The sequence below is a fragment of the Octopus bimaculoides genome, chromosome 8 (genome assembly GCF_046866305.1).
Source record: "Octopus bimaculoides isolate indiv1 chromosome 8, ASM4686630v1, whole genome shotgun sequence".
NCBI lineage: Eukaryota > Metazoa > Mollusca > Cephalopoda > Octopoda > Octopodidae > Octopus > Octopus bimaculoides.
This window is the reverse complement of record NC_142935.1, coordinates 22,669,539-22,697,182: the sequence shown is the minus strand read 5'-3', so window position 1 is coordinate 22,697,182 and position 27,644 is coordinate 22,669,539. Positions and strand designations below refer to the sequence as shown.

Below are 27,644 nucleotides of genomic sequence, written 5' to 3'. Positions count from 1 at the left end.
ACACACATACATAGGAAATGTCTACCATTGCCTAACCCAGGCCCAAAGAAGAATTTGAACCCAGTACTTTCAGCCGTTCAAACCAGCTACTCAGTGGCTGCTTGTTTGTTCCTATTTATAGTTAGGGCAAAAGAAGCTAATGAGAGTTAAATGTCTTGTTGTTGTTGGCACTCCGTCGGTTACAATGTCGAAGGTTCCAGTTGATCCGATCAACAGAACAGCCTGCTCGTGAAATTAACGTGCAAGTGGCTGAGCACTCCACAGACGTGTGTACCCTTAACGTAGTTCTCGGGGATATTCAGCGTGACACAGTGTGACAAGGCTGACCCTTTGAATTACAGGCACAACAGAAACAGGAAGTAAGAGTGAGAGAAAGTTTTGGTGGAAGAATACAGCAGGGTTCGCCACCATTCCCTGCCGGAGCCTCGTGGAGCTTTAGGTGCTTTCACTCAATAAACACTCACAACGCCTGGTCTGGGAATCGAAACCGCGATCCTATGACTGAGTCCGCTGCCCTAACCAATGAGCCATTGCGGTTCTACGTTAAATGTCTTAGTCAACAATCAAAACACAATGGTAGAGACAAGAGATGAACTGCTGGTCATCATTTATCCCTTATATCAATCAATTTGGCCATCTGCAACACTCACACAAGGTTAGTAAATTAGAATTAAAAAACAAAACAATGCAGTAGTATATTATCATATAATAAAACAAAACAAGCCATGTTCCTTAGTCCCAGCATTTCTTTTTCATCATGCTCCAGACTGTTTACCCATACCAGTTATCATTATCATTTCATTATCTATTATTTCTTCCATGCAGCAAGTGTACAAGTATTTATGCTAACTGGCTCCTCCATAACATGCACAACACAACAAAAGAAAAGGTAGCATAAAGTTGATGTGGCACACACAAAACTTTGAGTAGACCACTAGTGTGGTTTCGTGTTAAAAGTGAAATTTGCTACAGAAATGAGGAATCTATAACTCAGAGAGGTACAGACAAGAGTGGTGCTGAGAACAGATACAATAATTAAAAAACCAAAAGACGTTCCGTTAAGGGGGTAAGTCTACCAAACATCCTTCAGGATGTGGCTAGTTACTTGAGCTGTTCAGTTTGTCATGTTCTAAGCTGTTATCTAATATGTGACAGTGTTGGCACTCCGTCGCTTACGACGTAGAGGGTTCCAGTTGATCTGATCAACGGAACAGCCAGCTAGTGAGATTAACGTGCAAGTGGCTGAGCACTCCACAGACACATGTACCCCTTAACGCAGTTCTCAGGGATATTCAGCATGACACAGTGTGACAAGGCTGACCCTTTGAATTACAGGCACAACAGAAACAGGAAGTAAGAGTGAGAGAAAGTTGAGGTGAAAGAGTACAGCAGGGTTCGCCACCATCCCCTGCCAGAGCCTCATGGAGCTTTAGGTGTTTTCGCTCAATAAACACTTACAACGCCCGGTCTGGGAATCGAAACCGCGATCCTATGACCACGAGTCCACTGCCCTAACCAGTGGGCCATTGCACCTCCACATGTGACAGTGTATCTAATAACTAAAAACAAATGTTTTTGTTTCGAGAGAAATAACTCAATCCATTCAACATTAAGCGACCATTAAATGTATTCAAGGTAAACTTCTTCATCAATAATCAATATTTACATGTATTATTCAATGGATATTGTTTCCTCACACAATAGGGCTTTTGTTAGCTAATTGTGTCCTGCTTTCAATGAAACGTCACAGACTTTTGTCTTCAATGTTTTTTTTAAATATGTCCTAAGTGATACACCAACATTTCATATCAACTGTGAACATCAAATTCATCTTTTTCAGGAAAGATGAATGGAATGAATTGAAAACAGTAAAGAGATAATTTGTTCACCTTACATATCAGAGATGTTGTCTGAACAATAGCTTCAAAGAACTGGCAGAATCTTAACTTTTAAAGTTCTTTGCTGTTTTAATTATGTAATTTCCACATTTCTATATAACAGAATGAAGAGATTGAAAATACATTTCTCTGCAAATTTAAATACTACTATAAGTTATTGAGGTAGGGTGTTCTCTCTCACAAATAATCAGCTATAAGATGAAGAATTAAGATGAGTTTTGTTTAAACTTTCATTTCTGTTCAGACTGAGAAGACAGGTGTGTTAACCAACCAACCCCTAGTAACAGTAATATCGTTGGAATGAGTAGGGTAGTATAGTAGTATAGTCAGCCAGACCACTATTCATGGAAAGATAAGAATTTAGACAGACCCAGTCAGCTAGTGCATGTCGGTTAGTCTTAAGAAGACCTATAGCACAGAAGTATTCAAATGACCAAATTACTAACTGATTCAAACTAGCATACATACACCCAATATAATAAGTTATGTATGCTGGTTAAACCTTTTACCCATCAAAGATAAAAGTGTTTTCTGAACAGTAGAGAGCATTAAAAAAATTCAATTACTCATAATAGGATCCTAACAGATAAACAATGAATGTTGTTGTTGTTGTTGGCACTCCGTCGCTTACGACGTCGAGGGTTCCAGTTGTTCCGATCAACAGAACAGCCTGCTCGTGAAATTAATGTGCAAGTGGCTGAGCATTCCACAGACACGTGTACCCTTAACATAGTTCTCGGGGCTATTCAGCGTAATACAGTGCGACTAGGCTGACCCTTTGAATTACAGGTACAACAGAAACAGGAAGTAAGAGTGAGAGAAAGTTGTGGTGGAAGAGTACAGCAGGGTTCGCCACCACCCCCTGCCGGAGCCTCGTGGAGCTTTAGGTATTTTCGCTCAATAAACACTCACAACGCCCGGTCTGGGAATCGAAGCCGCGATCCTATGACAGCGAGTCCGCTGCCCTAACCACTGGGCCATTGCGCCTCCACAAACAATGAATAAGCCACAACTATATTTCAGGCCAACATATCATTTGGTCACTGTGCTGTTTTGATGAAACTAGATAGTATTTGACTAGTGTTTTGGTTGACATTGGTGTAAAGAACAATGTGTCATACATGTGGTTGCAATAATAGTAGGAGGAGGAAAGACTGAGTGATAACAAAGGTGCTGAAATCAGGATGAAATAAAGCCACATAATCACAAACACGAAGGAAGAATCTGGAAGCTTATAGCAATAAGGGACAAAAGAAAAAGTTACTGTGGAAACAAAAGAAGAAATTGAGAGGTGTAAATGAACAGAAGATGTGATAAATGTTTCAAGCAAGAGAAAGATGTGTGTCGGAGCCAGTAGAAGAAGAAAATACATATAAATGATGCAATATTCCTCACCAATACTGCCTTTCCATTGCCTTCTATCAGAATATGTGGTGGCACTGAGAAGCTGCTGCCTGTAGGGAGCAACAACAAAACACATAACAAACACACATGCACCACCGTTGTTGTTGCACAAGTGACAATGGTAAGAAGGATAAGCAAATGTGAAAAGAGCCAATGGAAACATTGGTGTGTGGGGGGGAATACAATTAGGAGGTAGAAATTTAAAAAAAAAAAAAAAAAAAGAAAGAAACAGTTGTTGCCAGGGTATGCATTCGAACTCAAAACAGATCGACAACAGGAGCAGCAATAAATAACATGAACAAGTGTGACAATGAATGAAAAAAAAAAAAAAAGCTAAGATAGAAAATTCAGATTAAAACACAAGAAATGTTTTAAGACAACAAAAATAACAGCTTACATACTTTGTCCCCATAGTAAATATTAAGAAAATACCTCAATTCTCTATATAAAACATTGTATATGCACACTAAAAAATCAAAATATAGAAGTATGTTTAAATGTGTGTGCGTGTATGTGCATGAAATTTTTAAAAAATAAAACAATTATAAAAGTAAAACTAGTTGAGAGTATGTAAATAATAAAGAAAAAAGTGTCAGCAATTCTAGGAGACCTGAAATGATGTAAACTGCCACTGAGACCATTGAACAACAAATGCTTGCATGACAAAGAAAGCAACAGAATGAAATACAACATAACAACATTTACTATGACTTCTGCAATGAAGGGGGAAGACTGAAGGGTCAGAAATGCAGACAAGGCAGGGTGGAAGGAACTACGTTTGGAAACAAATCAAATTTGGGACATGATACTCATTTTCTTGCCTGTGTCTCAGCCATTACAGCCAACATGAACAACTTTTGCTAATGCTTTTAACAGACTGCTAAGCCAATGTATAACATCAGATTTCAGTATCATGTCTGCATTAGTTTCCATATAGACTTCTGGTGAAGCAATTTGGACAGGCAAAACAACAACTGAGTTGGTTAATTGCTCGGAGATGACAAATTAACTTTTCAGCTGTTGTTTGTGTTTAGATGAAAAGATTAATCATAATAAATGGTCAGCAATACAGCAATGATAGTTAACAAACACGACGACCAGGTCTCAATTCTTGGAAGATCAGAGCATTATTTCAGGACACATCTTTGTTGATTTGCAGAACGGTAGACATACTACAGAATATGGTAGTGTTGGCTGAATTTTAAAGCTTAAGGTGTGTCGATTGGAAGGCGTGTCATCAGAGCGGAGGAGGTGCATGTCGGGCCTACCTGTCAATATGAAAAACCTTTTCTAATTCACAGAGTAGTTCAAGCGACCGGTCTTGTTGTGTTTCTGTTTGTTTCATTGCATCCATTTGGCCAGCAGCTGTTGTTGTTAGCTCGAGGATGGCTGGCAGAGACAAGGCGTGCTGTACAGTTCAGTAATTCAGGGTACTTATTGACAGCATCAAATAGCATTCTCTGAAGACTTTCAATGCATTGTTTATCTGGCTGAGAAGCCGGGGACACTAGCAAATGGACAGCAAATGAAGACCTACCAAATGACATAAACAACGACACAATTAGACAAAGCAGAATCAAGCAAGAACAGGGAAACACAAGCCTTGTTCCTACCCTCTACATCCTGAAATATGGCTAGGCACAGACCTGTAGAAAAATTGGATAAGTTTCCAGAATTAAAGCTTTGAATTATTTTACAGCATGAAATTTGATTTAAGGAAATAAATACAGGAAGATCAACAAGCAGTTATGTTAACTAATGTACAACTTGCTGAAATCTTGTGCATGTATAGCGTTTATATTTTACTGAAGATACATTAAAACATATCCAATTCACAACAGACACCACCTGCTTACAATGAACATTATAAAAAGAAACTTTTACATTACACTAGCCATCACAACATGATTTTAAATGATTTATAACCTCACAACATATTACCTAACAGAAACAAAATATCCAGTTATCATATTACCACACAGCTAATACTACCAACATAAAAAAAAAAACTTTCAACAATTCCATTATCAAATACCTTGTCACTTCTGACATCGTATAACAAATACAAATCAACATTTATGTTTATTCATGTTCATCAAACAATATCACAATAACAAAGACCAATAATATTAAAACTAAAATATCACAGCAAATCACAGTCCAATACTCAGCAACTTGATCTGTAAATGGAAACAACAAATTGGACTGATTGATATTACTTGGATTTCATTTTCTTCTAGAATGGACCAGCAAAATGGGTCTTTAACTGCCTTTTCAGAAGAGAGAAAAAAGGGTAACAAACATAGATAGGGTAAATGGCACCAGAGCAAGCATCAAAATTACACCCTGACCCACAAACCAAAATTTTTAATGGCTCAATTAGAAAATGATCTTGGCCAAAATTGCATCCCCCTCAAAGTGGCACCCAAGGCATGTACCCTGCTTGTCCCACCCTAGCTATGCCCCCTGGTAACAAAACATAAAAATGATACACCACACTATCGCTGTTCTCTGTACCAAAGAAAGAAAATATGGTTCATCTATAAAAGCTCTTTGAAGAATAACTGAAAGAAAATGTAACCACTCAATTCAACAAGTGTGTGTGTGTGTGTTATAATCCGCAATTCTTAGATTTCTCATGCTATATGGAACTGAAAATATGAATATTTACACATAATTTATCAGATCTGGTACCTTTAAACTGTATGCCCTTTCTATGGCTAACAATGACGTGGAATGAACAACAATTTTTTTCAGCTAGGAAGTCAGACAAGTAGATTAACCTACACTGTACTCTAATAAAAGGATACAATTCCTGACCACAGTTATCCATTTAAATTTTTGTAGTTCAGATTGAACAGATTAACAGGATGTGTGAGTGAGAGAGAGAGCTGAAAGTAAATCCCTATTCTCATATACGCACACCTCTGTATCATAGCTCAGACTCAAGAACCTACAAATTTTACGTTATGTTGGTATTTAAACCAGCTATGTCCAGCCAAATAGTCTGTCCATTTTATGCTCAAACTGGCTAGATCCAGCCTCTCACACCTACTTTACAATGCCACTCAAAAACAATAATCAAATCAAAATATTGAAGCTACAAAATAATGCAAGGTTAATGCAAAACAATGTGAATAAATAAGCATAACATTTGACAGTAATCTGAATGCTAGGGTTAACTGTTCTTCAACAGCAGAATATCAACCAAATCTTTGTGAATATATATGTACAGATATACAACTATATAACTATGCCTGTCTACATGTTCTTGCACAGAGCTCGCACTACATTAGAACCTGATAGAGAAGCATTCAGTTCAACTAGTTTCATTTAAAATTCCATCTTTTTTGTTAACTTTACTCCCAGTTTAACTAATATCAATAAGCAATAGTACAAACCATACTAATAATATTTTAATATACCTCAAATAGAATTGACCTTTCCACTAAGATTTGGATTAAATGGATATAAAGGGAAAATACTAGATCAAATCGATCAATTTGTTATTGAGAATTAAGCCATATTAACTAGAAGAACTAACCATGTCAGAGTAGTACACTAACCCCTGGCTCACTAACATGCTATCTCCCCACTGTCTTTACTATCACTACCACAGAAACTCTATTCCTTTGAAATGGCAAATCTTGTACCAATTCCACTTAGACAGCTTGTTCATCTTTTCTTCTTTCACTGTGTCACCCATAGTGTGTCTACCCTAACCCCATTCTAAGGATCTGCACTAATCTATTTCTAAGTCTACCTTCTCCAGGACATCATCTCTCTTGAATTCTATCACTGTCAGAACCCCACCCACCACCGGCAGACAACTTGCAACTACTTAAGAGAAACAGTCTCAGTCTCGGAGACCCAGCACCATCTCCTTTAATCAAACTGATGGAATATTTTGATAAAATAAATAAGAAGCCATGGATAGTTGATGATATAATTAACTATTGCATAAGGCTATACTTTTAATAAAATTATACACATTGCACTAGTTTCATTTTTGTCTAAACAAATCTAAAACATAACAGTAATGGTGTTTGCCTCAACCAACTTCACACTTCAAGAAAATAATTCACTACAAGCAGAAATTTGTATTAGTTAATACAGCAAATCATATTCAAAGTCACACACATGCACGTGTGTTGTGTGTGTTATATTAGAAATTTATTTACCGTTTTAAATCAGCTGTTCTGTACTAGAGTGGATGGGAAGGTATTTGTACACAGTTGGAAGAGAGATTTCTACATTTTCTTTTGCAGCTCAACGAAGTTCCATCTGCTATGCACTCAACCATGAAGCTGTAGTGAGCTCTTGTTAGCCAGTCAGGCTGTGTAAATATCCAAATGTGCAAAAAGGGTTCCCACCCACACTAGTATATAAAATTAGATGCAAAACATTAAACACACACACATATATTAGTTAAAAAGTTAACCAAAGACTACTACTACTAAAGCTATCTCTTGAAAAACAAATAGAACTTCCAGTGGCTTACATTCCTAGTTTAGTATCAAAGAGTAATTTTTTTTTTTTTTTTTTAATGAAAAGTACCAAAATATGAAACAGTACAGTTCAGCACTGAATCCTCACCTGCTGCATGCTTTCAAATATATACAGTGTTCTGGTCGGAGGAGTTTCTCGTCAGCTTTTGATATTTGCTCCTATGTGGTGCCAGCGACACTAAACTGAATGTTAAAACCAGTGCAAAGTGTGAGACGCTTATTTTCAGATTTATTTAATTCACTCAGAAATATGACTTATAGAAACAACAGGCGATGTTGTAGTCCACATATATATATATTTTGTTTGTTTTTTTTTTTTGCTTTGTATGGTTTATTTTATTTTGTTCACCTTATATCTAAATAACTTTGTCCTACACTGCCTCAGTGAAAATGTCTAAGGGAAAAGAAATCTGCCGATTCCATAAACCATGTGTCAATTCTTCACGAACAAAATGTATATAAAAAGCCTGTCTCATGACACTCCATGCATAGTTATTTACTACTGACCAATTCTTTAATGCAGTCTTTGCATACAACAGTCTCACAGATGTAGAGTTGGCTACCTATAAACATAATATGTACATGGAAACATATCCATGTGTCTAATAAACATATATTTAGACCTGTTACGAAATGAGACCCTGTGGGTTTGTATTATTATGTAAATGTGTTCACAATCTTCTCAACATAGCTTACATCACTTTTAACCTCTAGGCAAATGTCGAAACAAAATGAAACTATTTCAGTTCAATCCTCATCCCAAGCCATCAAAAATCCTAGTGGCTTAAACCATGGGGCCTAATTTCACAGCGAGTCTAAATATATGTTTATGAAGCTTATCAATTTACTAAATTATCAAACATATTCATACCCACACTGTAATGGTACTCTAGTAATTAATAAATACTTATAAACAACTTGTACTTTTACTCTTATTACCATAGTTACTGATGAGTAAGATTCTCACAGTTGTAATCAGCCAAGTACAGAGGTAACAAATCAAAATACTTGTAAAATAAAGGGGGGAAAAATGAAAGCAAGAATGATCTATCAATTCAGTCTAACTTATTTGAGTGGCATTCAAACATTTGGGATGAAGCCTTGATACTAGATATTAGGGAAAGCTAAGCCAACCAGTTGGTTGAGGACCAACAAATCTAAGGAATTAGAATTATGTCTAAAAATGCATTTATTTTTTTTATATACGGTTGTGTGTATCTCATTGAAGATGTGGTTAAGATCAAATCTAATCCTTTTATTGAAGAGGCTTTATATTTATTAGTCTTTATGCTTACTTTAGAACCAATAATATTCTTAAGTTAATTAGTGTTTCCCAACTTCAGCCTCATCACAGTGGTAGTAGTAGGCAGCAAAGGATTGTGAGATTAATGTTGTAACTAATAAAAATCACCTTGATAATCCAGATGAGGGGGTCCAACAAGATCTTGAAGTGAACTAAACATGAAGGTCCAATAAGGAAATACAAATATCTTTAATAAAAAAGATGACTTCACTACAATAAATTTGAATAAAAAGATATTCTTTATATATATATATATATATATATATATATATATATATATATATATATATATACAGTTTAGAAATTCAGGACTTTTTCATGATAAAAGCAAAACGTTTTGTACAATTCCTTTCATAATACTAGTCAAAATTCAGCAAATCAACTCCAATTATTTTAACCTGAAAATTCAAAACTTTGTCATGTGTAAGGTTTTATGAAAAAATGCTGAGGACAAGTAAGGGAATGCTTAATGTTAAGAATATAAACCTCTGTGCATTCAGATGTCATCAACTTAAATGTATCCCCAAATTCTACTAGATTTTTCTCATTTTAATAAGACTTCAACTTTTTTTTATAATCGAGATTATTGTAAGAATTGAAATTGCATCTCAAAGATGCAGTAATGTCCTTGGACATGGGACTAGTTGTAATTCTTGTTCACCTCCAAGTCAGTCATGATCAGATTTATGATCAAAGGAAATCTGGTAATGACTGGCCTGTCCTTTCTTTTTACACAGATATCAGAGACTATCATCCAATGTGCTATTCCTTTTTTTATGGTTTCAAGGAAATCTGGCTGCTATTTTTTGCAAACCATGTAACCACATAAAGGCTCCCCCACATACCCATAGATAACAGTTGTTTGATCTCAATAAAATAGATTAGAAATACAATAGAGCAGTTAAGCAGAAGCTGAGAATGGCCAAAATCCTCTCCCATAAACTGTAAAAAAAAAAAAAGAAAAAACAAATACTAAAGGGGCCAAAATAGAAACAGGGAAAAATGAAGATATTCCTAAATTAACAATCAGGCCAAGACCCTATTCGCATCAGTTATTTTTATTCATTCTCATACACTCTCTGAGTGGTTGGCGTTAGGAAGGGCATCCAGCTGTAAAAGCTCTGCCAAATCAGACTGGAGCCTGGTGTTGCCATCCGGTTTCACCAGTCCTCAGTCAAATCGTCCAACCCATGCTAGCATGGAAAGCGGACGTTAAACGATGATGATGATGATGATGATGATATAGATTAGCTAAACCTAGTTCCTAACAAGTGCACATGTTAGATACCCAATCTCTAATTCTAATCACAGCCTAAAATACAAAAGTTAACATATGCTGAGTAATCTAGCTTGAAATATACATAAAATGATGTGACAGTGGGAACTATTAAGGTTACATTGAAGAAGAATTCTATTCTATACACTTACACCAACCTCACCCTATCGCATACACACACACACAGAGCTTGATAGTGTCAAGTGTTATTTTAAGTCGCTAAATTATAGTGAATCTATCTGACAATAACAGAATTAAAAATAGTTTAGCACATCACAACAAATCTGCTACAGGTAATAAACTAGTCATACAAAGAGAGAGAGGCTGAGATGCTCGTTATTACACAGCTACAGATGTTTTACAGTTTTTGCTTGTTTGTTTCATTGGTTAGTCAGGGGTGGTACTACCAGTTCGCAAAAATAAACTATAGAGTTTCCAAAGTTCTATTTCACTGAAACAGAAATTTAATTTAGTGAAATATTCGAGTTTTTGGCAATATCCTGAATAAAATATAAATCTTTCAACTGGAAAAGGAAAAGATTAGTTAAAACTATAGAAATCATTCTTCCCATTGAAACTAGTTTCAAAGAAAAAAAAAAATTTTGATGGCTTATGACACTTTTTTTCTTTTTTGGTAGAAGAAAAAAAACGTCTCAAAAACCCCCACCCTAAAGCCTATGAGAGTCAGGGACAAAATTAGCTCATGGGAGTAATCTAATTTTGTCCCTGCTCACTATTAGGTGCTAATTTTAATCCAGACAGTGTCATCTTCCTAGCCTGAACCCATAGTAATATTTACTTAAACATTATTACTATTATAATAATAAAATATATTCTTTGGGTTTTTTTTTTTTCTTTCTTGCATATTTTATTACTGTAATGATGAAGGGTGAAACTCGGCTTGCGAAGACCTGTTGGGGCAAGCGAAAGCAAAATCGTGATGGCACCTGTGCCCAGCATTGCCTTCCTGGCACTTGTGCCAGTGACACGTGAAAAGACATTCGAGCAAAATTGTTGCCAGTGCCGCCGAACTGGCTCCTGTGCAGGTGGCACGTAAAATACACCATTTTGAGCATGGCCATTGCCAGTACCTTCTGACTGGCCTTCGTGCCGGTGGCACGTAAAAGCACACACTACACTCTTGGGGTGGTTGGCGTTAGGAAGGGCATCCAGCTGTAGAAACTCTGCCAGATCAGATTGGAGCCTGGTGTAGCCACCTGCTTCACCAGTCCTCAGTCAAATCGTCCTGCCCATGCTAGCATGGAAAGCGGACGTTCAGCGACGATGATGATGATATACCCAATCTGTTCACTTTAAATATTAACCTGCATTATATAAACCAATAGCTCAGCTATCTATACCATGGTATACTAATAGCCACTACCTCTCCTGCTCTGAATAATCTATCTACTAGCTAACCACCCTTTGCTTTCTATTTCCATTACAAGTTATCAATCTCAATGTTCTGCAACAGTTGAATACAAGAGATTTTTATAGCATGTGTTATCTAAAGTTTAATGTCTCCAGGGAAGATACACTGACTGATATAACAACAAAGTTAGCTCAGCAATAAAAAGGTTTCAATATTCATTTTTTTGTCTTATCAAGCACAAATCCAAATTTGATAGAAAAAGGATACAGTCAACTGGATCACAACTTCAATGTTGCTGCCTCATATTTTATCAATCACAAAACAATAAAAGAAAAAACAACAAAATCAATATTTAGGGAATATGAAACTAAATACTGAATCCTTTTAGTTTAGCAGTCTGCAATCTTGACTATTCTCACTGCTCTAATAAATGGCCAATAAAACAGCACAGATTTATTACAATATAACAGCCTAGAAGCAATGGATTTTTTTTTTTTTTTGCAGTATAGCATAATAGTATAGTATAATATACTATACTATTATAGTATAGTATAGGAGCAATGGCCCAGTGGTTTGGGCAGCGGACTCGTGGTCATAGGATCGCGGTTTCGATTCCCAGACTGGGCGTTGTGAGTGTTTATTGAGCAAAAACACCTAAAGCTCCACGAGGCTCCGGCAAGGGATGGTGGCGAACCCTGCTGTACTCTTTCACCTCAACTTTCTCTCACTCTTACTTCCTGTTTCTGTTGTGCCTGTAATTCAAAGGGTCAGCCTTGTCACACTGTGTCACGCTGAATATCCCCGAGAACTGCGTTAAGGGTACACGTGTCTGTGGAGTGCTCAGCCACTTGCACGTTAATTTCACGAGCAGGCTGTTCCATTGATCGGATCAACTGGAACCCTCGACGTCGTAAGCGACGGAGTGCCAACAACAACAACAATAGTATAATACAAATGTTTCAGATATGAAGCCTTAATAACAGAATACATATGATCCTAAAACTGAAGAACAAGGAGGTTGCTATTCCAGATAATTTAGTCCTCTTAAACAAAGAGGAAATCAAAAGCTTAAAAGTTCAAGACACCTTTATTTTAATGTCTATTTTCTATGCTAGCATGGGTTGGACAGAATTTGTTGAAATGGATTTTCTAAGAGTGGATGTCTTTTCTCTCACCAACTCTCATCTGTTTCCAAGTAAAGTAGTATTTCCCCCATGACCAGAAATGTTTTCATGGAATATTGGAAATGGAGGATACCACTTGGATGATAGTGAACTTTGCTCACAACTATCACACAATGTTATGTCAGGAGACGGTGACAGACATATGATGGCCTTCTTTCAGCTTCTGTCTACCAAATCTACTCTCAAGGCTTTGGTCAGCCAAGGGTTATAGAAGACATTTGCCCACGATGCCACACAGTAGGACTGAACTCAAAATTATGTTGTTGGGAAGCAAGCGTCTTAACCTCACAACCATGCATGCGCTGATCAATTATTCTAAATGGGTTTTCTCAGTGTCACATAAAGTCTCACAGAGAACACAAGAAGCTCAGCCCTTGTCTAAATTTGAAATAAACTGGAGTTGATTAAGTGGGCTGTGCAACTAGGAGGCCAGGTTTCCAACTAATCAAAATGCTTATTTCTGAACAGCACAAAACATGTTTCATTATTGTCTACATCCTCACACTTCCACACAGGCTTCAATTTAAAACAACCTCGAGACAAAAATTACTAACATCTCTAATATATATTGGATTTGTGCCATAATTTTATATGTAAGTAAGCACTGAAGGCGGTAGAGTCTGTAATAAATTCTTGTATACTATGGTAATTAGTCATGATGTGTGTATGTGTTTATGCAGGCAGAGCACGACTGGCATTTACTGTATTAACTTTAACTGCCAAAATACAGCAGACAATGGCAGACTGACTGATAGACAGGCAGACTAAGATTCCACAACTCTCAAACTATTTCTTCCTTCTATTCAGACAGATACCAATAATAATAGCCGGCAAACTTCTACTGCTAAAAGGTCATGGTATAAACCAATTGGTTAGGTACAAACTAAATAAAATATCTGTCCAAAAAAAAAAAAAAAAAAAAAAAAAAATTGAATACAATACTAACCGTGGTGAGTTAACAGGGCTGCCACTAGCTACCAAACCACTGCACGGCTGCTCACTGCCACCACTGAAATTCCTACAAGAAGCGAGCTTTGTTTCGAGTGCCTGTTGTAAAAAGAAAAGAAAAATCACATAAGAAAAATATACTTTCTCACATAGGTATCACTTGACAAATTCATAGGAGAAATGGAAATTCATTATGTTTCTGCTTTTTCAAAGAGTAATAACACTGTTGTAAATGAAATAATTCCAACATACGTTTCAAATTGGCTTGCTAAGTGAGAGTGCACATACCACAGTCCCCATGATAAGCCCAACAGTAATTAACTTTTTTTTTTCTTTTTTTGTTAAAAGGGTAAAAGGACAAGGGGACATTCCATTCCAGTAAGATGAAAATGGTTCTGTATTCACCACAAGGGCAAAAGATGAGGACATTACATAGATTATTATTATTATTGGTTTTAGCATCCACTTTTCCATGTTTGCATGAGTCAGGTGGAATTCATTAAGGCAGATTTTCTATGGCTAGATGCTCATCCTACTTTTATATAAGGTAATATTTTTCCCTTGGCCAGACATGTTTTCACAGAAGACCAGAAATGAATGACATCACTTGTATGACAGCAACACTTGCTTATAACCATCATCTAGTATGGCAAAAGAGACACATACGCGCGCGCACGCACGCACACCCACACACCCACCCACCCACCCCCACAATAATAATGATAATATAAAAATGATTAATTAACCAAGAACAAGAATGACAGCAGTGTAAACAGTATTTCATTAAAAGAAAATAATTGCTAACAACTTATAAGTATTTGTTTTTCACTTGACAAAGAGTATTACACTAAATACTTCAGTCTATTTAATCTTGATACTCTACATTCAGAGCTAACTTCAGCCTTCATAGGGAGGCGAGCTGGCAGAATCATTAGCATACCAGGCAAAATGCCTAGCGGTATTTCGTCTGTTTTTATGTTCTGAGTTCAAATTTCACCAAGATCGATTTTGCCTTCAATTCTTTCAGGGTCGATTAAATAAGTACCAGTTACGCACTGGAGGTCGATGTAATCGACTTGATCCCTTTGTCTGTCCTTGTTTGTCTCCTCTATGTTTAGCCCCCTGTGGGCATAACTTAGGCCTTCATATTTCTAGGGTCTATGGAGTATGGACCAAGTAATATACCGGCATGCATTTTACCAACTATCTCAAGGTTTAGCCTTGTTTGGTCAAAAAATAATCATTTATTGCGACAGCAAGATATACATGGAAGCAGTTAATAGCTCAATTACTAAAGTTTTCCTCACAATAAAGGACATTTGGAGAAGAGAAAGCTCACAGCAACAGCAGCAACTGTGCATTTTTAGATTGTCTAGAAACTGATTAAATTTCTATTTATACAAATCAAAATATAGCTTTTCTTCACAGGTGAGGCCACAACTGATACCTATACTTCACCATCACCTTCTCATTTTGGTTTAAGCTGATAAAAGATTAAACAGAATGAGAGAGGCTTACATCAATAACATTTAGAGCCTATGAAAAGTATCTCTTGTCTTTCTTAGTTAGCTAGGATGAAATATGAATGTGCATATATGTGTTGTTTATTTCTGTGTCTAATCAGATGGTGCAGACTTGAGATCAAAACGGTTCCAGTTCTGTTCATCTTGTCCTTTTTTTTTCAGACAATGTTGGCACTGCATCGCTTACGACATCGAGGGTTCCAGTCGATCCAATCAACAGAACAGCCTGCTCATGAAGCAATCCACAGACACATGTACCCTTAACGTAGTTCTCAGGGATATTCAGCATGACACAGTGTGACAAGGCTGACCCTTTGAATTACAGGCACAAAAGAAACAGGAAGAAAAAGTGAGAGAAAGTCGTGGTGAAAGAGTACAGCAGGGTTCGCCACCATCTCTTGCTGGAGCCTCGTGGAGCTTTAGGTGTTTTCGCTCAATAAACACTCACAACGCCCACTCTGGGAATCGAAACCGCGATCCTATGACCGCAAGTCTGCTGCCTTAACCACTGGGCCATTGCGCCTCCACTTTCAGACAATGTACTAAGACTGTATAATTCAATGTCTTTTGTAACATTCAGTGCCACCCATAGTGGAATTGCTGTTTAAGGATTGTCTTTTCAATTGTATTTCCAGCATCTTTATGCATGAAAAACACGTTTCAGATATTTTTACAACTCCCCTAAATGATGGCCACCAGCATAGCTGAGCCCTTAAGATTAGCATCAAGCCGTAACCTTTTTTCTCCTCTCATCCATTAATACATACAGTTAATAACTAAACATAAAACTGGATAATAGAATGTAGAATAAGGCATATAACCAAATGTGTGCACATGAAAGAAAATATGATAACAAGAGAATCAAAGTTTATCATTCATTTATCATTTTAACAAATGCATTTTCATTTTTGCATGGATCAGGTAGAATTTATTTTTCTATCGAGGTTGATTTTCATGGTTAGATGTCCTTCCTGTCACCAACTCTTACCGGTTTCCAAGTAAGGTAATATTTCCCCATGACCAAACATGTTTTTGCAGAATATTGGAAGTCAATGATACTGCTTGTGTAACAGTGACAATCATTTACAACTATCACAGATGTCAAAGTAAGGAAATAAAAGGGTAAAGAGCCCATTCGGTCATGAATGAATATGGGATTGTACTTAGAAAGTTACCCTCTGAGGCACAAGTTCAGGCAAGGTTGTTTATGGAAGACCAGCATTCGCCCATGCATACCAACCTCTCCTCTCCACACGACCAATGTTATCCAAAGGAAAGGCCGACACAGTTTGGCACCAGTGACATCACAACTAATTTCTACAGCTGAGTGAACTGGAACAACATGAAATAAGTGTCTTGCTCAAGAACACAACATGCAGCCCAGACCAGGAATTGAGACAGGATTCTTTCAGTTTCTATCAACCAAATCCACTCACATGGCTGTTTGGCTTAGAATTTATAGCAGATGACACTTATGATATGTCCAAGAAGCCACAGTGGAATCCAAAACCATGTGGTTAAAAAGCAAGCTTCTTGACAACACAACCATGCCTGTCCCTCCTCACATTTCATACCAGTTACTTCAAACAGCAGCAAATGTCTGCTAGTGGATGCTTGATGAATACTCACTGATATAATTACATTCATAAGAAGTCAGCAACATGAAACCTCCAAGCAGGAGTTAATTATTCTAGCCGCCAGACATATTTACTAGACTACATACTTCAACCAGAAATAATATAGAAACTCTCTCTCTCTCTCTCTCAGCATGTATTACACACACACACACACACACATTAACTGAAAAAGGCTCTGAACATTTCAAACAATTCTTTGTAATTCTGTATAAAGACCAAGATGAAGACATTCAAAGGATGCTACTTTTCTTTTTACGACAGCAATATTTCATCTGTCAGATCTTTCATACTTTCCATGTTCATAATTATAATTAATCCAAATCCAGGGATGTTGATAATAATAAAACAAATATTCATTTCACATTTATTTGGGAGCAAGGGGTCATGTAGTACATGGAGTTTCAAAAAGGAAATTAAAAAAATATATATTTTTCCATCCATAAAATTTTAATGATTTCTTTTAACAACCCTATTCTATTTTATTATAGAATAACACAACTTTTTTTTTTTACATCTTAATAATCATTTCTTACATAGGCACATGGCCAGAAAGTTGGAGCGAGGGAAAGGAAATGGTCAGTTACATCATCTCCAGAATTTCTCTAGTACTTATTTTTTTAAATCCTGTAGGATGAGAGGCAAAGTCAGTCTCCAAGAGATTAGAACTCAGAATGTATAGGACCATAACTAAATGCTTCAAGGCATTTTGTCCAGTGCTCTAATGATGCGACAAATCCTCCACCCTCCTCTTAATAAGGAAAGCCAGAGTGGAATTAATCTCAAAATAACACAAGGTTGGTCTTTTAAGCACTGATTCAAGTCCTCATTTTCTCTTCTTGTAATCAAACACTTATAGACATTACTGTTGTTCAACTCATAATGAAACAGAAACAATGGATGTAGAAGAGAATATTTATGAAAGGAAAAGCGAAACAGCTTCAAATGGCTTATCTTATCTCACCACAGATAAAGTGTTGTGTCTTTTGGGTGCTAAACTTTGCCTGCCTTAATATCTTCCCATTTCATGTGCTACCTTATTAGCTGATAACATGGTGCATGGTAGAATGGAATTATAATGATACAGCACTACTTACATTAGTGAGCTGTTGTTGTTTAGCTCCAAGGCAGACCTAGTTAAGTAAACATATGGTCAAAAGTATTCTGGCTATAGCCATCCTATCTTTTTACTAGACAGTATAGACAGGACAATACATTATCCAATTTGATCTTACATTTTCTTTTAAAAACAGAGTGCAGTTTGGGAGGTGTAGCTGTTATTTCTAGCATGTTAAGCATCCACATAGAAACCCCCCTTATTTGAGCATTATTTGGTTGTTCTGATCATCATCATCATCATCGTCATCGTCATACGTCCGCTTTCCATGCTAGCATGGGTTGGACGATTTGACTGAGGACTGGTGAAACCAGATGGCTACACCAGGCTCTAATCTGATTTGGCAGAGTTTCTACAGCTGGATGCCTTTCCTAATGCCAACCACTCAAAGAGTGTAGAGGGAGCTTTTACGTGCCACCAGCACAAAGGCCAGTCAGGCGATACTGGCAACGGCCACGCTCAAAATGGTGTACTTTATGTGTCACCCGCACAAGAGCCAGTCCAGGGGCACTGGCAACGATCTCGCTCGAAAGTCCTTACACATGCCGCGGGCACAAGTGCCAGAAAGGCGATGCTGAGCACTGATGATGAAGGAAAACAAATACTTCCAAAACAACAAACAGGTTCTCAATATTTGTGCACAGGTTCAAATGTTACACTATTCTCTAATTCTATTAAAAGTTTTTTTCAAATGTTATAAAAAAAAATAATGCTGAACTGCAATACCAAAATAATTAGATGTCTGTCTTAACATTTAATTAATCAACTTTAAAATAAAACTAGTCTTGCCAAGGGGTGGATGGCAGAATATGTATTTAGTTGAACAATTAACCCATAACATAATATAAGCAATTAATAAAACATTGCTACTAATTCAACTTCCGTTAGGTCTCACATTTCTCAAAAATATCCAAGAATACAGACTCATTAGAAACACAGAGAAGAAAACAATCTTCAACTATATTGCAACTTAGCAAAGTTGAAATATCTACACCGAATCAGAGAATGGCATTTCAGTGAAGTCATCTCGGAATTAATAAGGCATGCGCTGGTTTAAGTTTTCTCTTGGAAAACAGCATTAAAAAGAACAATACTTGCATAGCTTTCCAGAGAATAAAAGCCAAAAATAAAAATAAAAACATTAAACATGTCAATGAAATGTCTGCAGATTACAGGAACACTATGAGAGAAAGGCGAGCTAATCGAGGCAACTAGCTAAGATGTGAATCAAAGCAGATTTTCATCATAATAATAATAATCATGCCTGTAAAATAAAGAAAGAGAGGAACAATAATAAAATACATGGATGAGTAAAATAACATTCAACAACAAATAGGAAGTAAATGCTGTGAGTGAGAAGTAGTTATTTTAATATGAACGGTTAGTAAAGTGTCAAACTACTTACACCAACTTTCTGCAACAAATCTCCTACAATGGAAAGGGCTGAAATTCGGGCAGCCGAGGATATGACAGAGCCTGCAAGTGCAAACAGTTGAAAACATTGGCAAAAAAAATGGACATTAGCTGGAAGGCAGCAAGGCATTTTCTCTCTCTTTTTTTTAACATTTTTTTTCCCACATTTATTTATTCATTTTTTTCTTCTGTTAGAAAAGTTCTATTGAAAGTGTAATATCGAGGACTTTAAAAATGGTAAAAATATTAACAACGATTAAGCTGAACATTCCCAGCCAAATGATTAAACAGGTGTATGAGGCAAGGTCTTAGCAATAATTGGAAAAGAGATTTTACACCTTACATAATTTCAGTTTATCAGTCGACCTAAATTCACCAACCACTCAGCCTAGTCCTCTTCAAATTTCACCCTATGGCTACTCAACTACCAAGCCATACTTCAATACAACTACATTCATCAAAAATGCAGAGACTAAGCTATTGAAATATAATTACTATTGCTTGCAGCTGTATCAATATTTAAAATTTTCAAATAAATACATAAGCAGCCCTTAAACTTCCCCTAGATACTCTTGCCTTTCTTTATCTTTCATTACTCCACTTTTCCAAATCCTTCTTCTCCAGAACAGCAACCCTCTGGAACTGTCATCTCCCATACTCTACCATCAAGCTTTCATCTCAAGATGTTCAAACTGAACAGATTTCATAGATCCAATCACTTTCCAGGGGAACTGCACCTCCGTTTTCCCTCTCTCTCTCTCCACATATAGCATGTGTGGATATGCTCACACTTCCAGATGGATTTTGTTGAGGTACATTTTCCACAGCCAGATGCCCTTCCTGTCATCAATCTCCACCTGTTTCGAAGCAAGGTATTTTCCCCATAGCTATGAAAGACAGGAAACAAACAACCTCACATACATAACAGTGATGCTCATTTACAACCATAACATAATGTCTAAGGTAAACGCACAGGTGTGTAGATGCACCTGTGTGTGTGGGTGGAGGTGTTTATGTGTGCGTATATATATATATATATACACACACACACACACACACACACACACACAGGCACGTGGCTTAGTGGTTAAGGCATTCGGATCGCAATCCTAAAATCATGAGTTCAATTCCCAGTGACGCGTTGTGTCCTTGAGCAAGACACTTTATTTTATGTTGCTCCAGTCCACTCAGCTGGCAAAAATTAATAGTACCTGTATTTCAAAGAGCCAGCCTTGTCACACTGTGTCACGCTGAATCTCCCTGAGAGCTATGAGAAGGGTACACATGTCTGTGGAGTGCTCAGCCACTTACACGTTAATTTCATGAAGCAGGCTGTTCCGTTGATCGTATCAACTGGGACCCTCATCGTCATAAACGACAGAGTACTCCCATATATATATATATATATATATATATATATATATATGTACACACACATTTCAGTTTCCGTCAACCAAGTTTCTATCACAAAGCATTGTTTGGCCTGGAGCTATACTAGAAGACACCTACCCTTGGTATCATACAATGGGATTAAAGCAAAGACTGCAGGGTTGAGAAGTAAGCTTAACGATACAGCCACACCTTCACCTTGTACGTGTATATATGCATACATAATTCTCCACCAGTACAATAACATACGAGGATCTGTAAACTCTTTATCACTACTACATCATTTCTAAGAAAGCATAAGTTTCAAAAACTGCTGCCCAAGCACAGAACATGTGAGTCACAAGATCCTTTCTTGAAATGCTAAATATTTGCCCAAGACATACAAAAACAAAATTAAATAGAGTGGAGGAAGAGGTGCAAAAACAAAATGCAGGCTGTTTTCCCCATATGACAGCATTAACACACACTTCACTTCCCAGAATGGAAAGGAATTTTAAAAGTAAAATTATCTCTTGCTAATTGAGTCTCTTGGTAACGAGATGAAACCAAAGATTAGGACATAACTAGCAAAAGAACATTGAAAGCCACACACACACACACACACACACACTACCTCAAATACCTTTTATTGCATTAATTCTCTCTTTATTAAAGTTTCATATATAATTCTACTAATGAAGAAGAATTTACAACTTTATCGTAACATTGGTTTCCATCAGCAGGAGGAGGATATTCCATAAAATTCCAGACAAGACCAAATTTTCTGTGAATTCAGTCGTATGACTAAACCATGGTATATCTTTAAAAAATGTATCAGGACTGAATACTGAAAGATAAAACTATAAACTGCTATGCCCTAACAACTGATGAATTAAGAGAAATACAATTCTCTGAACAAAATCACAACAAGGGTGAAAGGTTCAAGAAAGAAGCTTTCCACAAAGAAGCTTTCTCAGAAGTTATTTTATTTTGCTGGTGGTGTATAATTACACAGTCACTCTTCTCTCAAGTTCTTTCCCATCAAAGATGTGAAGAAACAAAGTGGTTAGCCTTCCCAAACATAAAACACCAATATAAACAGTCATGGGGTAGGGAGACTTAAGAAAAAAAAAATTATTGTAATGAAAATGAGAATGACAACCAGAAATTAGCAAATAGAATATTTACATCATATTTCAGAGAAAGCACAGCAAAAAAAAATAACATGCATAAAAAAATAATACACAAATAAAGCTATAATAATTGTTAGTAAAGTCCTCAACTTCAAAAGTAAAACAACAAAAGGGATAGGAGGGGGGGGAGTACAAAGGAGTGAACACACTGCAGGCAATAACAACTAATTTAGGAGTTATGAAATAGTTTAAACAGCCATGAGCTGGCTGCTTCAGCAGAGCTACAATTAATAAAATCAAATAACTTTCTAAACACATACTAGAGAGTGAGAGTTCACAACATCCAAAAGAAATATTTTGAAGAAGATTGTGACCTCTACGTGATATGAGAGCATTAAAAGACAATTTTCATTTCAACAAACTATCCAAAGACCAAGTCATTGCTTTATTGAAGCTTCACCCAACACACCAACTACACTAACATGCTCTCTCTCTCCTCCCTGTCTCTTCTAACAACACTGCAGCAATTCTTGCTCCAATGAACTAACAAGCTAAGGGTTCAACCCCACACAAACCCACCAGATTCACTTGCTTCTCTTCATCCCTACAGTACTACACCTGCAAAACCTTGTATTAAACACTTCATTCTAACTGCCTGAAAATCTCTTCTTGCTACAAATTTCCCCTACATGTGCCAAAGCACATTATTTCAATCTCTTTACTCTGGACTAAAATGAGAAAAAGCTACATATAAGTATAACTTTGTGCTTTAGTTTAGACGAATATCACAGCATGAACATAAATGAACTGGTAACCTTCTCTTTAAAAAAAGTGAAATATAAAACTGACATATTAAAACTTAAAATCACAGAGTTTGTGAAGCTAAGATGCTAAATCTATCATAGTATTGTCATCAGTTTAAAACTTCTTTTGTAAACAACATCTCAATTAGAACATTGCTTCAGTATGGATGGCTAAAGACAGAGTCGAAGCTTACTTCATAGAGGCGAGCACAATTTTTTAAATATCTAGCAGTAGAAGAGAATTTTTTAAGAGAGAAGTTTTGAAGTTAGACAATATTAAATTTTTTTTTGAAAGTCTTAAGAACTTGAATTAACAACCAGAACTTATGAATCAAAATCACTTCTACTACCTTCAGAAAAGGGAGACCAAAAATAATCTGAATGAATTAATCAACCAAAACTAACAGTTTGATAACAATTAAAATCAATAATAGTAAATGTTTTAAAAAGAACAACTATAATATTCCTTTCTGCTATGGGTACAAGACCTGAAAATTGGGGGGAGAAGAAAATAGTTGATTACAACAACTCCAGTGCTCAACTGGTACTTATTTCATCACCCCTAAAAGGATGAAAAGCAAAGTTGACCTCACTGGAATTTGAACTCAGAAAGTAAAAACGGATGAAATGCTGCTAAGCATTTTGTCCAGCATGCTAAGGATTCTGCCAGCTCACCACCTTAGCAACCATCAATTTTTTTTTTTCATGTCACTTGTAGCACAAGGCTCCATTTGTAGAAGGAATGGTACAGTCAATTGAATCGACTCCAGTATTGGATGACAAGTCCGTATTTTATCAAGCTTAGACGAGATGAAAGTCAAAATGAACTAAATCTAGCAGGAGATGAACTCGGAATGTAATCAACACCAACAACAGAGTAACTTAAGATGACTGCATTTAGCAGACGGGATGCTAGAACAGGAGAAAGTTAGACAGGAGTACCAGCACCAACTCCAAACAAGGTGGAAGGTAACGTTAACCCTGACAAGATATGAACCAAGATAATGTTAGCAACAACAACTATAACAGAAGTAGGATAACATGGATTCAGAGGACTGTATTTAGCAGAAGAAACATTAGACATGGCATGTCAGCACTTCTCAAACCAATAGTGGCCAGATGCAAGGCTGATTTGTGTCCATGTGTGAAAAGGATTTGGAAAAAAATATGAATTGATCCTTACCTTTGTTTGTTGTTGCTGTAGATGTAGTTGATGAGTTTTCTGCACTGTTTGGATTTGCACTGTTGTCAGACATTGCTGAAGGTGTCCGACTATTTTCTGAAGAAGAAGGGGGTGTTGAGGTGACTGATGCACATTCTACGCCACTGCTACTAGGGAGGTCAGGTGTTGATGAATGTTCAGGGATATCCGTCCCAAATTTCATGCCTTTTACTTTCAATTCATTTCGTAAATCTATTAAAAAAAAAATTTTTTATATCTATATAGATACTGATCTCTACTCATGGTATAAAGAGACAAATTTATAGAGAAAAGCTACATTGTTGATTTAATTAATCTCTCATAAATAACATTTGAACTCAGAACATGAGAAGAAGCACAACATAAATAGTTTTCCATTTAGATCACTGACCCACCTCTGCCATATAATCCACTCTTGCTCACTGACCAGGAATTTCTGCAGACACTGCAAACTCGACATTTGTCTATATATCATCAACTATGGCCTACAGAGCTCTCTACAAAGACAATGTTGGCCACAAAGAGTCCATCTGACAAGAGAAGGGTATTTTTCCAACAAATGGCAAAAGAGTAGATGCTCCAGTTTGACCAGATAAAAACCAGAGCAAGATATGATGCTCAGTTGGTAATATACAATGAAGATGATGCCTATGTTCACCCCATTGACCAACATTTCAGAGATAGTTTCATTTCAGTTCATTTCAAGGTGAAGCCACCTCTGTAATTTTTTTCTTTTTGCATCGTAACTTCTTTGCTAATTATTTTTACTTTGTCAATGATCACCAACATCAAATGCCACTAATCTAATAGGATTTATGCAGTAGGAATAATGCATTCAGGTTTAGTAACCTGATGCTTGTTTATGCATCCTAACTAGATAGATTGTACAGATCATGAATTTATGCTGGAGAGAAATGGATGCTGAGAGTTTACTTTTTTTTTTTTTTTTTTTTGCAGTGACAGATTCAATTGTTTCCAAGATGTCGGCTGCTATTGTTAGTAATGTAGTTGCTGCTGCTGAAGTCGATTTTGCCCTTCAATGTGTCTGAATGGTCTTATGTGGTTTCTAGCAGCACATGTGTGGCATGTGAGCTTTCTCTATTCACCTAAGTGTCATTTGCTAGCTCAATCAGGTTGGGCATTTGTTTCTGACTGCACATCTACAGCCCTCATCTTTGTCATCCAGCAACCCATATAAGATGGAATGAGGATAAAATGTCTCACTTTTAACCAGGGAGATGGAATAGCTCACAATTGACAAAGGTAAATTTTTCCATGTTGCCTTCAAATAATTGGGCATATATAGGTCTTTTTTTACAATAACTTTCCATACCTATGCAACAATATCTTATTGTTGCAATGCTCAGCATTTCCCATTACCTCCAGGGACACAGTTAAGATTACTTTTCTGTCCTCTTTTTGAACACATCCTCAAGTTCATTTTGACCACTTTCCAAACCTTAGGCACTTTTCTAAGTGCAGCTCTTGCAAAGAAGTAGCTTTCCTGTAGGTGCTGCTGCAGCCAGCTGCCACAGTAAAATTTGTGGTTGTGTTGCTCAGGTTCACTGGTATCTGGTTGATTAGTTGCTGATACTTGCCGACATTTTTGACAAAAATATTTGTCTGCAAACTGCAGAAAAGAACTGCAACTCTTCTAATTGACAAACACAAAATTTTTAAATATGCTATTTTCTCAGAATGCCTTAATTATGACTTTTATTAGAGACATGTATGCAAGACACAGTAAATGTTTATGACCAGGCAGTTTGAAGTAGTAGTGGTGGTGGTGGTGGTGGTGGTAGTAATAGTAGTAGTAGTGGTAGTGGTGGTGGTAGTAGTAGTGGTAGTAGTAGTAGTAGTAGTAGTAGTAGTAGTGGTAGTAGTGGTGGTGGTGGTGGTGGTGGTAGTGGTGGTGGTGGTAGTACTAGTAGTAGTAGTAGTAGTGGGTAGTAGTAGTAGTAGTAACAACAACAACAGCAAAATATCTTTACCTCTTGCTTCATCTTTTAATCTCTGAATAGATTCTCTGAGAATTTCTTTGCCATCGAGTTCATTCTCTAGGAAAACATTTCTCTCCAAAGCCTTCAGACAAAGAACATTTTAGTATATAACATATAAAACACTCAAATATATATATATATTTCCATCATCAAAATCACAGCTGATGAGTCAGGATGACTGAAAACACTCAGTATTGACCAATTACTCAAAAGGAAGCAGACTAAATATTATGTTGTACTACTGTTGCCCTGAATTACTGGACCCAGTCTACACTAGACTAAAGAATAGCAGCTAGAAAAAACATTAATTATTTTGGTGTGTGCCAACCAATCCTTGTTTATATAAAAAACAAAAAAAAAAAACCCACTACCTTTCAATGAATATTCTAAAGCTTAAATTTTAGAACAAAGAGATTATAGCAACAATTAAAATCATTACTATCATCATCATTTAATGTCTATTTTCCATGCTGGCATGGGTTGGATGGTTTAATAGGAGCTAGCAAGCTAGAAGACTGCACCAAGCTTCACTGTCATGTTTTTTGCAGTCGGATGCCCTTCCTAATGCCAACCACCTTACAGAGTGGACTGAGTGCTATTTACAGGGCACCAGCACCCGAATTAATGCTGTAAAGTCTGTCATGAGCCCAAGGTCTCATAGTGGGAGACTAACTGGGATTCTATGGTGTATAAGTGACTGAGATAACCCTCTGAACAGGACACCAGTCCATCACACAGTTAACTTCCCAGCTGTTGCTAGAACTCAATTACAGCTGAAGTGTTATGGCCACATCCCCTGGTAAAGAAGACTGACCTGCAGGAGTGCTGTGCCAGTGCCACATTAAAAGTACCCAGCACACACTGTAAAGTGGCTGGCATTAGGAAGGGTATCCAGCTGCAGAAACCAAGCCAAATCAGACTAGAACCTTGTACAGCTCACCAGGCTTACCAGTTCTGGTCAAACAGCCCAACCCATGCCAGCATGGAAAACAGATGTTAAAGGATGATGATGATGATGATGATGATGAAGGTCGACTGGAGCAACATGAAATGAAGCATTTTCTTCAAGAATACAACATGCTACTTAGACTGGGTACTGAAACCATAATCTTACATTTGTGAGTGCAACATGTTATGCACTAGGTCATGTGCCTTCACAAATAATCCTGTAATACAGTAAAATTTTGTGTTATCTTATCTACGAGGTGAAGCACCATGAGATCTTATTCACCCACCGCTCACTTTTTCCCATCTAATTTTAGTCTTCCTCCCTCTCTATTTATCTATCTGTCTATCTCTCGACACCTAGCTCATACCATTTTTTCAGTCTGTATTCCAGTATATCCAAACAAAGACTCAAGTTCAGTTACAGGTGACAAACCAGACACCATATCTGCATTATTATGGCTTGACTGTTTGACTCTGGGAGGTGTTGAGTCCTGCATCTGTTTAGACATAGCTGACCTGAGAGCTATATTAACAACAAACTCCAGGAGAGAAGGATTAATGTTATAAAAGCACTTTAACAGCCAAATTTGGATCTATCTTTCAGCTTTTGT

At 36.9% G+C, this 27,644-nt stretch overlaps 1 protein-coding gene across 8 annotated transcripts in view; it reads right to left on the bottom strand.

Moving 5' to 3' along the window:
- The window catches only part of LOC106871947 (nuclear distribution protein nudE homolog 1), an 87,449-nt gene that overhangs the window by 3,658 nt on the left and 56,147 nt on the right, over positions 1-27,644 (bottom strand). The window contains exons 5-10 of one of the 8 annotated variants that reach the window (XR_016242820.1): positions 26,077-26,167; positions 24,068-24,298; positions 19,573-19,643; positions 13,892-13,992; positions 7,899-7,993; positions 3,294-3,352 (exon numbers count right to left, since the gene is read on the bottom strand). Coding sequence is in view for 7 of the 8 variants with exons in the window: in XM_089356181.1 (XP_089212307.1) it covers positions 4,610-4,835; positions 13,892-13,992; positions 19,573-19,643; positions 24,068-24,298; positions 26,077-26,167 (720 nt within the window). In the remaining variant the exon portion in view is untranslated. Of the gene's footprint in view, positions 1-3,293; positions 3,353-4,570; positions 4,836-4,915; positions 4,949-7,898; positions 7,994-13,891; positions 13,993-19,572; positions 19,644-24,067; positions 24,299-26,076; positions 26,168-27,644 lie in introns of all 8 variants that reach the window. The other 7 variants (XM_089356185.1, XM_089356182.1, XM_089356184.1 and 4 more) reach the window with 7 other exon arrangements.